A 16,083-nucleotide genomic window follows, 5' to 3' on the forward strand; every position below is an offset into this window, starting at 1 on the left:
GAGATACAAAGCGAGCGTCTGCAAAATGGGTGCTAACATGCACTAATGATAAGATTATCTCTGCTTTTTTGGCTTTTAAAGCCAAAAAAGCGGAGATAAGGCCCTGGTTAATATGCCCCATGTTGTGGCGTTACCGAACTATGGGGCATATCAACAAGGGCTTTATCTCTGCTTTTTTGGCTTTAAAAGCCAAAAAAGCAGAGATAAAACTAACACCCTATCAACAACAGGGTGCTAACATGCAAATTTGCATGTTAGCACCCTTTTACTCTACGCTGCCCCTTGCATCTCTAATGAGATGCAAAGGGGGCGTTCCAGAGTAAAATAATAGGAGAAATGACGCTAAGCGACATTTCTCCTATTATCAATAATATCTCTAACCCTGTTAGAGACAAAAAAAGCAGCGCTAACCGCGGTTAACGCTGCTTTTTTACATCTGGTATTTTTCTGACTTAGCCATGATATCCTATGGAAGGAGGATATCATGGCTAAGTTTGTCTGTCCCTATCAACAAGCTAACGTGAGATTATCGCTGGGTTTCCAGCGATAATCTCACGTTAGCCACTTAGCGTGAGGATTTTTATCGCTATTGAGATAAGCGTTGCAAATAGCACGCTATCTCAGCGATAAAAATCAACGCTAGCCGGCGATAATTATCCTAGCGCTAAGTGCGCTTAGCGATAATTATCGCCGGTTGTTGTTGATATGCCCCTATGCTCCATACACTTAGAGGAGATTGTGTTTTTTCCTGATCAAAGAAAGTTTGGCTTGCACATCTTTGGTCCGTGCGTGGATGGAAAATGTGAATCGGGGAATTTGGAACAGTTTGTGTGAGAGAGTGGAAGGTTTCAGAATCCATATGTGGACAGACACAACTGTAACTTGAGGAGGATTTGGTAAAAGTAGTGTAGGGAGGACTTGTAAAAATGGAAGGTATAAATGGTCGGATCCTAAGAGTGTGATACAGGTTAAAGGAAATATGATCTTGCTAAGTGATGTAAGGTGGTGGAATTCCTAGGAAAGTGACCTTGTGCAATGAATTGGAATACCAAGTGTGCAAAGAAAATTCTGAAGGACCAGTAGTGACTCCTGTCTCCAAGAAAGTGTCTATAAGTAGTTGTCCTGATAAATCAGTACAGAAACTGGTGAGAAAAGGAAGGATTAGTAGGTAGATTAGGTGCAAGCCGTATAAAGTGGATGATTAGGTTTTGCATATGATTAAGTAATGTACATTGATATGATTACATTTCTATATGTAAAGATTAAATGTCCTGGTTACGACTTCATCAGTCCGACTGCCAGTCAGCCTTGGTGGCTGTCCAAAAAGACCGCTGAGTCTGCGGTCTCCCGTCTTCCATATTACTATGTTTCCGCTGGTACCACAGCGGTGTCTTTGGCGGCAGTGTATATATTTCTGAATTTGTCGATGCAAGTGTGTACATCTTCACATAAAACATGTGGGATGTACACAAAAGCGTGACACATATGCAAATATGCCTTGTGGTAGGGTATACACATTGTTGGAGTGTGTCCCAAATGAGCAAAGTCCAGTCTATGGTTACATGTAGCATAACCGACTTACATTGATTTTGGCGCCAACAGGATCATTGTCCTGGAGGAATGGATCCATGTCAGAGACTGCAGGGTAGAAATGAATGAGTATGCAAACCAAGGGGCATATTATCAAGCCAGGCGATAAAATTATCGCCGCTTTAGCGGCAGAAAACTGCCGCTAAAATGGCGATAATGGACTTGATAATATGCTCTATGGAATTCCAATTGAAGCCCATGTTAGACGTCCTTCACATCTAACATGGGCTTCAATTGGAATTCCATAGAGCATATTATCAAGCCCATTATCGCCTTTTTAGCGGCAGTTTTCTGCCACTAAAGCGGCGATAACTTTATCGTCTGGCTTGATAATATGCCCCCAAATCTTTTGTTTCCGTCGACTCTAAGCAGCTGGTCCAACCACCATGGTTGGTTCATCGGAAAGCCTACTCGTAATTTGGACAGCGGTGAAGTTCCCTGTAACAGGCTGTTGATGTCGGTGTTGATTTGGCAGTTTTGGCAATGCAAACCGACAACATCGCAATTGGACCACCAACAGTGCGGTGGTGGATCCGACGTCAACACGACCTCGGTGGTCGGACTGACAAACTCGTAATCAGGCCCTAAGCAATGTAATGATTATGCTTTTGCATGTGTAGTTTTAGTAATGCAAGATTAATTTAAAGTTGTATTGTTTATATTGCTTTCCTTATTTATAATAAGAGAGTTATGTTTTTATTGTTGTTGAAAAAAAGGGGGGGTTATATCCTGTGGAAAAGCTCTATGGATTTCATTGCAGGGTATTATAGACTCCCAGGGGAGCTCGTTAGTTGCCGGGGTTTGCCAGGGGTTTCACACTGTGTGGCATATCAACAAGGGCTTTATCTCTGCTTTTTTGGCTTTAAAAGCCAAAAAAGCAGAGATAAAACTAGCGCCCTATCAACAACAGGGTTCTAACATGCAAATTTGCATGTTAGCACCCTTTTCCTCTACGCTTCCCCTTGCATCTCTAATGAGATGCAAAGGGGGCGTTCCAGAGTAAAATAATAGGAGAAATGACGCTAAGTCACATTTCTCCTATTATCAAGAATATCGCTAACCCTGTTAGAGACAAAAAAAGCAGCGCTAACCGCGGTTAACGCTTCTTTTTTACGTCTGGTATTTTTCTGACTTAGCCATGATATCCTATGGAAGGAGGATATCATGGCTAAGTTTGTCTGTCCCTAACAACAAGCTAACGTGAGATTATCGCTGGGTTTCCAGCGATAATCTCACGTTAGCCACTTAGCGTGAGGATTTTTATCGCTATTGAGATAAGCGTTGCTAATAGCACACTATCTCAGCGATAAAAATTCACGCTAGCCGGCGATAATTATCCGAGCGCTAAGTGCGCTTTGCGATAATTATCGCCGGTTGTTGTTGATATGGCCCTGTGTGACTTGTACTTCTGATAAAGCCTCTTTATCAAGAACTGGAGTCCGTCTATTGAAATGAACCAGTACTATATCCACTGGGTACCCAATGCCATTACCCATAAATCTAACATTACATAACTATACAACATTTAGGTTTAACCTACTCGGCCACTGTCCAATATGATTAAATATTAAACAATACCAAGTGCATTGTTCTCAGCTAACCAAGACTCCAGTCAGTGGGAATCCCAGAACCTTAATGGGCTGTGAGTCCATAGTCAAGTAACATGATGTCATGAGAGTGAGTGTGATCTCCTATAACTGAGATTTGCTGTAACACATTGGACTGCTCATCAATGGAGTGTTGCTGGGAGCAAGACCTATCATAAATAAGACGTCCAATAAACTATGCTCATCTGCACCCTTCTTTATTTCAACCGGTGCACTGCTGTTTATGCTTGGTTAAGTAGCCTGATTTGAATGTGTAAGTATTTCTGTAAACAAATAGTTGATTCTTAGTATTGACTTGTCTCCTCCAGGTTTAATAAAACAGTTGCGTCTGAGAGCACGTTCTCCCATGAGCACGGGTTCAATATGGGAATGGACACACAACTGACCTTTCAAGCCGGGGTGCCCTTCATCGCCGAAGGAGGAGTCCAAGTCAGCATCAATGCAAGCACCACCAACACCTGGAGCTTCACTGACGTCAACAAAACCGAGGTATTTCATTTCACACATCTCAGTTCAGAACTGAGATATTTAATTTCAGACAAACTGAGGCATGTCATTACAGAGCTGAGATATGCAATTTCAGGCAGATGGAGGTATGCCATGACCCACACAACTGAGTAATATCATTTCAGTCAAGCCAACTCTGGCTGTTAAATGTAATCTTAGTTTAGCTTCTCATTAAATTACGTTTCTATAGAGCAATGTAATATTGTTTTTATTTTTTGCTGTTCAACACTTGAAGACATATATGAATGCATATTTGAGAACTTTGGTTGGTGAACAAAAAAACTGCCCCTATGTTTAATTAAGACCACTTCAATTGAAGCAGAGGAGAACTCACAGCTCTTTATGTCCGAATATGCCGATTAACAGACACACGAAACGACAAATCAATATATATATATAATTATTTATAAGTGTCCACAATCCCTAAACATATTATTCTAACCCTTTCCCTGTAAGGTATCTCTACATCTAGAAGAAGCACCTCTGCTCTGTCTTAGGCCTAGGACCTACTTCAATTATTCCTTCTTCTCCTCCCCAATGATCTCACCTAACTGGGTCTCCTGGTCCTTCAACAAGCTTGCTTGCTCATGGGTCAGGGCTTCTGCATCTCATCTCATCTTTTGCTGTACTTTGCAACACTTTACACCCACTAACGAATGTGCAGTTTCTTTTCCTTCCTGTCATCGTCATCAAATAAATAAATACATAATTTGTGTGCCTTAAGTAGGACAAGTTTACCCAATCTGAGTGGTAAATGTCTGAGTAATCAAAAACAATATCATAATGATTGGATGAGCCAATCACTTTTTTTTGTTGCCAAAACTGGCTGTCTTTCTTTTTATCTTCCTCGCCAGCTCAATCGAAGGTCGCTGGGTTTCTTGCTCTCCATCCTTTATACCCTGTGCTGAAATCCCTGTAGACAAATATTTGTAAGGCTGGCCAAATCACATGTCCTAGCATCCTCAAATCTATGCTCACATGCTCCTTCAGAGGTCATCTTGTTGGTACAATATTAACAGTCTCTCTCTTTAACCTGATGGCTGGATGAATTTGCTGCCACATCTAATTCCACATTTACCACTGCTGACCTTTTTGATAAGAGTATTGCTGCTTACCTTTCAAATATCTCTGGGCATCCTACTCTTTTCCTCTGACCAAATATGCCACACATCTTACCTCTAATCTACATTTTTCAACAATGACTGTCAAATGACTTTCGTTTAATTTGATCAATCTTAGATTTAATATGGCATAGTGCTGAATGACACTTTGGGCGAAATGTCACCTTCGAAATAACTTTCACCCGGCACCCTAATCAAAAGGGCCTCCTCTTGTATTGGCATGCCACAAACGGTATGTTAACAGAACATGATTGGATGTGAAGCTCCATCTGGCTTCTGGCCCAGAAGAGATGCTAGTTCAAGCTCCCGCACACACCTACAAAGCCCTCCATGACCACGGACCCCCTACATGAACCACTGTCTTTACTTCCACGATCCCTCAAGAACCTTCGCTCACACCTTGCACAGATCCAGTGCATACGCTGCTGCAGCTCTGGAGGACGCTTCTTCTCCCATCTCGCAGCCAAAGCTTGGAACACCCTTCACCCCTGCACCTTGCCCTCCCTGATCGACTTGATGGAGGGGCTCAAGACCTGGCTCTTCAACTAAGACCTACAGCAAGCACCTGTATCCCCTCTCTGGTGACAAGCAGTGCTTTATAAATACTGCTGATTGATTGATTGATCCGGTGATAGGTGGATTTTAAAACTAAGTTTGCCTTACCCACCAAATATATTTTTCTGCCCACACAACTAGCGCTGTGAATGGCTCTGAGGTCAGAAATAATTTGTCTGATCTGTGGAGGATAATGAATCTAAGATTCAATATCTTCTATTGTATTAGCTTTGCAGAATGTGCCTATTAACTCCTTCAAATACTGTCTCACATTCAAAGGAATGTTTCTCACCCAAAGCACTAATGGCCTAACAACACTGCTTGAATATATTCTCTAATGAAAACATTTAAAATGTTCAAGTGTCTCACTTTAAATCATGGATTAGATTGTTACCTATCAATCTATTTAATTTGTGTTTCAACTACCAAAATGTGCCCTTTTAGGACAGGTCTCAGCCTTATTCCCAATTGTGGTTACATCATATACCTGTGCAAGCTGTCTTGGTACAGGTTTTGCACACTCAAAGTCTGTGGCAGACATTCCAAGGAGCAATCCATGTACACCTCATACTTCAAAACAGCAAAATATACCTGCTAATGTCACAACTCTGAAATGTCCAAATGAAGGTGCCATGGTAAAGGTACCTAAAACAGACCATGACAAAGAGATTAGCTATAAACCCATACATATGATATAAGTCACATAGTCAACTTGTGGAGTACAAAGTACATTCAAAATCTGTATCCTACACCAAGCAACAGCAACAAAGTGTGCACATGTCCAATGCGTCATTTATAAACAGCTTCAGCAGATTTTTCCAGAGCTTTACATCCCTAATAGGTCCCTCAAACATCCTCCTCGCATCTTCACAGCAAGAGTCTCTGTAACAGTCAATGTCATGACATCTCATGACAATCTTTCACTCATGAGAAGACGTTGTTGATGAGATCTTCACGCAAGTCAGCCCCTTCCTCTTCACCACTAACACCATCATTTGGCATTTCATGATCCTCACCCAGTGACAGGTCATGATCTCTATCCTCTGTGATATAAGGGATGTTCCGTCTCTGCCTGCCAACTCCGGTGCTTCTGACTTCAAAACTCTGGAACTCACCGCAAAGTCTAACGCCCTGCATCTCCAAAGGTACTGTTTTATGGGTCTCTCTGACACCATAGCTGTCCTGCGACGCCATGACTGGACCGAACGGTTGGATTTGTTTGTTCACGATGCAGCGATAGCCCCGGACGGAGCTATCGACTTCAAGGAACTGTATATAAAGTCCAATTTTGCTTTATATGTATTGTGGATTACTGTATGTTGGACTTGTTTTGTTTGGTCTTGTTTTACATGGATAAACATTGGATATTTTTTTTTTTAACTGGTGTGGTGTCCTTTTGTAGTGTTTTCACTGTATTACTGTCCGTTATGTGCAAATACTTTACACATTGCCTCTGAAATAAGCTTGACTGCTCGTGCCAAGCTACCAAGGGGCTGAGCAGGGGTTATTTTAGACGTGTAATTCCCTTATCCCGACTAGAGTGGTGGATTCTGCCTGGCTTAGGTGCATACCCCAGCCAGCCAGAAAACCTATTCCTAACAGGCGTGAAAGTGTTAAATCTGCTCTATTGGAGAATATAGCTGTATGTTTACCCTTGAGTATATTCATTTTACGTTGCAGCAGGAGGGAGGGTGAATCCTTATGGGCCCTTTGAGCCTGGAGTAACTCAACTTCTAGTGCTAGATATTCCGTAGTTCTTTGCCTTGTGAGGGTGGTCATCAGAGCTATGCACTTCCCTTGTATTACTGCCTTGAAGGCGTCCCAGTGTGTGGCATAGATAGTATCTTGGGGATGATTAGTATGGGAATACTCTATAATCATTGACCTAAGTTCATACTGAAATGTACGGTCGCTGGTTAAGGGATTTGGAAAAAAACACCTCTGAAAAGAGGACTTTGATCCAGGACATTCAAGCGTGATTTCCACAATGTCTTGGTCAGAAATGGAAATCAAGTGAATTTCCATGGTCATATTGGTTGGTTGTAGCACTTCACTCATAAAAATATGATCAATTCGGAAGAAGGTTTTTGGTGTATGGGAAAAGAAAGTGTACTCTACCAACCTCAGCTGTGTAATTTTGTGTTTCAACTGTTGTGGGAAGACTCCAGTATTTGCCCTCTGGGGATACTTTCCAACGTCAAATAAACGTTTTAGTGTATTGTATTTGTGTGCTGCTTTTTTGAGTTTGTAATTATATCGGAATCCACTGCAAACCACGCTACTGTCCTGATCCTCCTGTATCCTGCTCTGACAAAGGATTGGAGGGATGCAGCGGACAAGGAGAAGACTGCATGGCTGACAGGTGGTCTGTGATCAGTTCATCCCAGCTGAAGTGGCTGCATTGCCGTACACCGGGACATGGAGGTGCAAACCAAACAAAGCAAGGAACATAAAGTGCACTGCCCCTCCCACGCTGCTTAGGTGGCCTGGGCCTATATGCATTTCTTTTGTCTGGCCTGGCTGGCCTTGCTGGCCCCATAAACATGGCCCCAGTTGAGGGGTGAGTGTCGCGAAGCAAGGCCAGGTTTCCTGGGTACCCCACTGTACTCTCGCCTCATTGGGGAATCGACCTAACTGATGACACATCACACACCTGCTCTCTCATCCACGGGGAGCTAGCCCCAGAGGGACGAGACAACGCAATGAATGGCCGTAGGACCACAATGTGGCCTAGGTGCTAGATTACCATATTGGGCTAGCTGCCCTGCATTGGGGCATAGACTGACATTTTTCCCCCACACTGTGACTCCTCTGGCTCCACTGGGTCTCCAGGGACAGTGCTCGCCTGCCCTCTCCCCCTTTTCTCTGTTCTGCCAGCCCTGCTGAGGGGTGTGAAGTGGCCCGGTTGGTAGCCTCTACTGGAGAGAGCAGAGAGGGCTGACAAGACCATGTACCCTCGGGTTCCCTCTTGACAATGACTTGACCCTCCGACCTAACGTGGTGAGGAGTCCCGTCCCTTTGATACCTGCAGGGAAGGAGCAGTGGCAGCCTCCTGCCCTAGGGGGCCTGGTGGAGTGACCTGCTTAGACTTGGATTGAGCTCTGGCAGAGGCCGCTGACCTTCGCACACCAGGCATTTGAGAGGCCATTGATGCCCCTTCCATCCCGCTGGCCCCTCCTCCTTGGATCGGTGTAAACCATCCCCTTTCCTAGGTTGTTCTTAGGTCCTCTTTGGCTCCTTTGGACTCCAGAGCTGTACCTGGCCTCTGTCTGGCCTCCCCTTTCATGTGTGCACCCTCTGGCAGTTGTATATCAGTGCCCCCCCCCTTTTCACATCAGTCTGGACCTGGGGGGCGGCCTGCAGGCCCTGGCATATGGCAGTTCCACCTGGGGTAGACCGAGAAGGGAAAAACCAAAGGAAATGATGGACGGAGTGTTGAACATTGCAAGCACTCACCCCCAGTCAACCGATCTGGGTTTAATCCATCACTGTTCTTTAGCCCACTCTGCCACCCCAGTTCAGACATGGCCATATGCAAATCAGTATGACCCTGTGCCTCATGGGAACAGTCCAGCCCGAACTGCCAAGCCATGTCTTCCCTGGACCGGAAACAAGCTTACTAGGACCGGTTTCTGGTATTTCAGCCGTCTTCAGCCAGGCTTGCGTGAATCCAGTGACAAAGTGATTAAGGGACTCACGTCTGAGCATACCCTGCCAACTTATGGCGAACAAAGCAAAAACCAAAGGAAATGATGGATGGAGTGTTGGACATTGCAAGCACTCACCCCCAGTCAACCGATCTGGGTTTAATCCATCACCGTTCTTTAGCCCACTCTGCCACCCCAGTTCAGACATGGCCATATGCAAATCAGTCTGCCCCTGTGCCTCATGGGAACAGTCCATCCCGAACTGCCAAGCCATGTCTTCCCTGGACCGGAAATAAGCTTCCTAGGACCGGTTACTGGTATGCTTGAATCCAGTGACTAAGTGAGCAAGGGACTCACGTCTGAGCATACCCTGCTAACTTATGGCGAACAAAGCAAAAACCAAAGGAAATGATGGACGGAGTGTTAAACATTGCAAGCACTCACCCCCAGTCAACCGATCTGGGTTTAATCCATCACCGTTCTTTAGCCCACTCTGCCACCCCAGTTCAGACATGGCCATATGCAAATCAGTCTGACCCTGTGCCTCATGGGAACAGTCCAGCACGAACTGCCAAGCCATGTCTTCCCTGGACCGGAAACAAGCTTCCTAGGACCGGTTTCTGGTATTTCAGCCATCTTCAGCCAGGCTTGCTTGAATCCAGTGACAAAGTGAGCAAGGGACTCACGTCTGAGCATACCCTGCCAGCTTATGGCGAACAAAGCAAAAACCAAAGGAAATGATGGACGGAGTGTTGAACATTGCAAGCACTCACCCCCAGTCAACCGATCTGGATTTAATCCATCACCGTTCTTCAGCCCACTCTGCCACCCCAGTTCAGACATGGCCATATGCAAATCAGTCTGACCCTGTGCCTCATGGGAACAGTCCAGCCCGAACTGCCAAACCATGTCTTCCCTGGACCGGAAACAATCTTCCTAGGACCGGTTTCTGGCATTTCAGCCGTCTTCAGGCAGGCTTGCTTGAATCCAGTGACAAAGTGAGCAAGGGACTCACGTCTGAGCATACCCTGCCAGCTTATGGCGAACAAAGCAAAAACCAAAGGAAATGATGGACGGAGTGTTGAACATTGCAAGCACTCACCCCCAGTCAACCGATCTGGGTTTAATCCATTACCGTTCTTTAGCCCACTCTGCCACCCCAGTTCAGACATGGCCATATGCAAATCAGTCTGACCCTGTGCCTCATGGGAACAGTCCAGCCCGAACTGTCAAGCCATGTCTTCCCTGGACCGGAAACAAGTTTCCTAGGACCGGTTGCTGGCATTTCAGCCGTCTTCAGCCAGGCTTGCTTGAATCCAGTGACAAAGTGAGCAAGGGACTCACGTCTGAGCATACCCTGCCAGCTTATGGCGAACAAAGCAAAAACCAAAGGAAATGATGGACGGAGTGTTGAATATTGCAAGCACTCACCCCCAGTCAACCGATCTGGGTTTAATCCATCACCGTTCCTTAACCCACTCTGCCACCCCAGTTCAGACAGGGCCATATGCAAATCAGTCTGTCCCTGTGCCTCATGGGAACAGTCCAGCCCGAACTGCCAAACCATGTCTTCCCTGGACCGGAAACAAGCTTCCTAGAACCAGTTTCTGGCATTTCAGCCGTCTTCAGCCAGGCTTGCTTGAATCCAGTGACAAAGTGAGCAAGGGACTCACGTCTGAGCATACCCTGCCAACTTATGGCGAACAAAGCAAAAACCAAAGGAAATGATGGACGGAGTGTTGAACATTGCAAGCACTCACCCCCAGTCAACCGATCTGGGTTTAATCCATCACCGTTCTTTAGCCCACTCTGCCACCCCAGTTCAGACATGGCCATATGCAAATCAGTCTGACCCTGTGCCTCATGGGAACAGTCCAGCCCGAACTGCCAAGCCATGTCTTCCCTGGACCGGAAACAAGCTGGCACATGGCAGTTCCACCTGGGGTAGACCGAGAAGGGACACTGGCACTCTCTAGACTACTGGGTCTTGAGACAACATGAGGCCAGCACCCGGCACGCAGAGTAGTGGAGACCTCGCCTGAACTTTGGCCATTCTGTGCAGAAGGACTTCCGGTCATGACAGGCTCCCACTCTACCTTGCTACAGAGTGGCCTGTCTCATCGTCAACTGAGGGCCCTGTTAATACTAGTAGTAGGCAGCAAATCCCCCCTCCTCCCTACATATCCAGAGATGCCCTCTGGCAAGTTGATTGGTCAGCTGCTCATCATAGAGGTTGTTTTACTGCCCCACCCCACAACTGCATCCTTTAAACTGCCTGCCGCTGTGGCCACTGATGTTTCATCCTGCCCTCTAACGTACCCCATGATGGACTGTATCCTCCAAGAAATCAACACAGTGGGCTGTCACCTGGAGGGGTTGAATGCCAAGATGTTCAGCTTCACTATGGAATCAAAGTTGATCTGGGCTGACATTGCAGGCTTCAGTGACAGAGTAGAGGTGTTTGAGAATCACCTGTCAATGGTGAAAGAGCTGCTCATTCACCTCCTGGGCCAGTATTTGAAGCTATGGCACCTTTATTTGTATTTGTTGAGCGCAACATTCATCCCAAGGGACATCATGGCGCTAAGAAAGCATTATTCTGATATGAAAATGATGATTAACCTGACAATATAGGGATTGAGACTTCAGTCAAATTTGGACTAAGTGGCTTTGGCTATGTTTTGGGGAACAGTCATGTTTTCAGTTTCTTCCTAAAGGACAAACATGTGTCCATTAGGCAAAGGTCTAAGGGTAGCTCATTCCAGTGGACGGCTGCCAGATTAGAAAAGGACCGCCCTCCAGCTCTAACCTTCTTGATCCGTTTGGTCTTGACCATGGCCTGATGGCGAGATCTCAGATTTCGTGCCGGCATATAAAATTCAATTTTATCTCTTAAGATCCGAGGGCCATTCTTATGTAGTGCTCTATGAGCATAACACAGGAGCTTGTACGGGCAGCCAGTGTAGTTCCCTTAGACTTTCAGATGCGGAGCTATACTTGCTCTTGTTGCAGACTAATCTAGCGGCAGCATTCTGGACCACCAGAATCGGGAGAAAAGGTAGTCGGGCATGCCCACATAGAGCGCATTCCTGTAATCAAGTCTGCTAGAAGGTAGTGCATGGGTAATGAATTTTCTACAGTGTGAGATGGTGGCCTGATATATGCTGTGTACTAGTTCTAGTGGGCACCTTGTATCAGTCCAAACAACCCCTTATGGTGAATTGGTTAAAGACAACCTTTATTGAAAGATATCCTAGTGGTAGCTACAGAGAGCAGCCTTCAGGCTAGGTCTTGAAGGAATGTAAAGCAGCTTGTTTTACCAGTCTATAATCTCTTAAATGACCAAATGAAAGGACAACCACACCAGGTATATATTCAAAATATATGCATTTAAGATAGAACACACCCCTCTAGTCTCTTTATGAGACTGGAGTTCGAAGTACTTAATTTGCAAGTTAGCAATCAACAGTAATAGCACAAATACACGTTTGGGCCCTGGGGGCGTACCAAACCATATACCAAAAAAGTGTTATAAGAACCACAACTGAACTAGACACAAGGCCTAGAGTCTGTAGAATCGCTGGGACACCAAGGAACCACCCAAGGTAGTGACACAGGGACCCAATGGGACTGTATGCAGTGTGTGAACACAACCGCAGGTTCCCGTTAGATTCTATGGGCAATGTTGCGGTTGGAAATTTAAAGATTATGGACACTTAGAATCGAGTCAGGACCAAACCCTTTTGGACTTAAGAAGTTCTAGGACTCGGACCCACGGGAGCACCGGAGTACTCGAGTTACCTCACCCAGGGAAGCCGGGTGCATAGGTGTCTTTTGGTGTCGGGTCGTGTCGTCGATTACAATGGAAGCTGGCGAAGAACTGCTGCTGCTGTGAAGAGGAGAAGTGTCCGAAGAGATCCAAGCCTGGATCCAGGATGTAAGGAACCTGAAAGCAGAGGGGACAGAGTCTGGGTCACTAGCCAGTGACCGAGGGCAGGATGGACCAATGCCCACAGATGTCGGGTGCTTCAGGTGAGTTGATGGGTGTCTTGACTCTTCAGCCACCAGGTCCCGAGGTCCTGATGATGACCAGGAGCTGGATTTGAGCTGTCCCACAAAGTCTGTCGAGTGCTGCGGTATCGGCAACCAGATTGGACCCAACAAGCCTTGGCAACGGCAAGTCACTGAAAATCAGAGAAAGGACTGCGGTGCAGATCAGCAAGGTCTGGGAGACTCACCCAGCAAGGGTAAGTTGGGGCACGTCTGGAGCAACCAGGAAAGCCCAAGTAGAAGAGGAGTTGCCTTCGTGGGGACCTACTAGCCAACGGGCTAGCGATCGCAAAGGAGCCTCGAGCGGTCGCACTTGAAACTGGCCCACGGGTCACTCGTGGAGTGGAGGCCAGCAATCTTCGGTGCAGGAGGTGCTTAAGGCTGGAGCTACTCGAAGCCCAAAGCACAACTTCAAGGAAGTCCCAGAAGATAGTGTTGCTGCAAAAGTTCCCAGTGTCCTGGGGTCACGGTTCCATGTCACCCACGATAGCCACGGGCCTCAGCTTTGCTGTGGACTCAGGGTAGCCTCGGAGAAGTCTGGAAATCTACCTCTGGTGATGCAAAGACTTCAGCATCCGACGGGAGCTTCAGCGATGCAGACCGGTCAGTTGCTTCTTTGGTGCCTGCCAAGCAGGAGAGTCACTCCTTGACCCCAAGGGAGAATTCTTCTGTCTTCTAGTCGAGATAGAAAGTCGAAGGTCCAGGATATATGTTGCAGAGTTTCATCCAGGTTAATCTAAAGTCACAAGGATTGGGTTCCCATACTTATATTAGGATTGGGGGTTGGACATACTCTGGGGACCCACCTATGGGAGGTTTTGGAAAGAGGGGTGGTTACACCCAATTCCTTTGTCCAGTTTCGTGCCAGAGCAGGGGCAGGTAGCCCCTGCAACCGGTTTGAACTGGACTATGCACAGGGACACCAAGTGTGTCCCCAGTGCAGGACTTCAAAGCACCAAAGAGTGCTCCCATCCAGCCCCAATACACATCTGCCTGTCTGGGGAGGTGGTGGCACCTCCCTTTGACAAGAAACCTATAGTCCAGGCCTCCCCTGCCGGTGTTTCGGTCAGCAGCAGGAGGCAAGACCCATGTCTGTGGCAGAGGCATCCATTTTGTGATGCCAGGGCTCAAGAAAGTCCTACCGGGTTAGACCAGTTTGAACATGTCTCTCTCTCTAGAAGGGTGGAATGCTACCACCGCCACCAGAACTGGTGGGGGGGGGGGGGTAGTATTCCAACGTGTTTGACACCAAACACAACATGTTTCCATTCAGCCATCCCAAAGTTAGCATTTACCGCGAGGTTATAATGCACTTAAGAGTATATGGTCAGGCTGCACCACAAACAGCATCAGAGGAGGTACTCTGAACGCTGCAGAGGGGCTCTGCTCATGCAGGGGCACCCTCTCACATAAAAACCAAACACTCTACCTTCAGGATTGTTAAGGCCTGCTATAGGAGTGATTTATAGGTTTTACATGTGTGTGCAATGGTAGTGATATAGGTAGCCTATACCACTGTAAGAGTTGCAAGCACACCCTTACCCAGGCTGCTGTAGCAGACTTGTGGTGCCATTTTGGAGTGCTTCCAAGGGGTTGCATAATACATGCATCAGCCCCTGGTAGGCCTCTGAGGTACCTATGCCCTTGGTACATAGTATACCATATACTAGGGGCTTATAAGGCACGCCAGAATCCAATTAGATATGTACCTAATGTACATGGAAACCATTTTAGAGAGGAAGCAGCAAGGCTGTGGTCCTGATTAGCAGGGCCACAGCCAGACTAAGGTCGAAAAACAGTGAAACACCAGCAAAAAGTGGGGGTACCCATGTGAAGCAGATCCTACTCTCCCACATACAGTTTAAGGGTATACATGAAAAAAGTCTGCGCAGTAGTTTCATCAAAGCGAAGCTCTTTCCTCATAGCGCTCTGACTTGGTCTTGCATTGTCAGACCATTATCAATGAGAATGCCCACGTTTTTTGCAACAGCGCCTGGGGCCACCAGGTATTGTGCCAGATTAAGTGTGCTCCACCAAAAAGCAGGATCTCGGACTTTTGGGCGTTTAACTTCAGGCTGTGTTCCGTCATCCAGGTTGCTGTTTCTGTGAGACAGTTAGTTAGATTGTGTTTGGTATTTTTATGCCGTTCTTCAAAGGCAATTAGCAACTGTGTATCACCCGCATAGGAGCAGATATTGAAGCCCCATTTCCTGGTGATCTCCGCTAGGGAGGAGACATAAGCGTTAAAGAGAGTGGGGCTCAAGGAGGCCCACTATGGGAATCCGTATCTGATAGTTCGCGAGCTGGAAGAATAAGGGCCCATTTGGACTTTTTGTGTTCTATTGGATAGAAAAGAGGTGAAGCACTGAAGGGCTTTTCAATATACTCCTTTTTCATATAAAATATGTAGCAAGTGGTCATGGGAAACGGTATCGAAAGCTGCCGTTAGGTCTAAAACGATCAATGCAGCGGCTTTACCTTGGTCCACCAAGGATCTGATGTTATCTGATACTACAAGTAGGGTGGCTTCTGTATTGTTGTCAGCTCTAAAACCGATTTTTGAGGGATCTAGTATTTTATTAGTTTCTAAGAAGTTGACCAGTTGTTTATTGACCAGTTTCTCCAACACCTTAGACAGGTAAGGTAATTGAGAGATTGGTCGGTAGCTTGCAGGATTATAGATTTCCAGGCCTGCTTTTTTTAATAGTGGAAATACAATGGTTTCTTTCCATATGTCCTGGAATGATGCTGAGTCCAGGGATTTATTAAAGATGCAAATGACTTAGGCTTAGGACTGAAGCAAGTCTTGAGAAAATAAAGTGAGGGCACGGGTCGAGTGGAGATCCAGCTTTAACCTCAGTCATAGCTTAAGTGATTTGTTCTTCTGAAAAAGGGGCCAGGTTGCTTAAATAAGCATGTGCTTTGGGGTGTGGCGCTAATGTCTCCCTATTTGTTAACAGTGAGTTGGCTATTGAAGGAGACTTTATGAGTGAAGAAGTTGCTAAT

General features: G+C 46.2%; 1 protein-coding gene across 1 annotated transcript in view; it reads left to right on the forward strand.

The window, feature by feature from the left end:
• The window catches only part of LOC146863373 (uncharacterized), a 187,461-nt gene that overhangs the window by 94,086 nt on the left and 77,292 nt on the right, over positions 1-16,083 (forward strand). Inside the window, exon 3 of the mRNA XM_085642802.1 lies at positions 3,506-3,686. Within this exon, the coding sequence (XP_085498928.1) occupies positions 3,506-3,686 (181 nt within the window). The remainder of the gene's footprint in view (positions 1-3,505; positions 3,687-16,083) is intronic.

The sequence above is a fragment of the Triturus cristatus genome, chromosome 2_2 (genome assembly GCF_964204655.1).
Source record: "Triturus cristatus chromosome 2_2, aTriCri1.1, whole genome shotgun sequence".
NCBI lineage: Eukaryota > Metazoa > Chordata > Amphibia > Caudata > Salamandridae > Triturus > Triturus cristatus.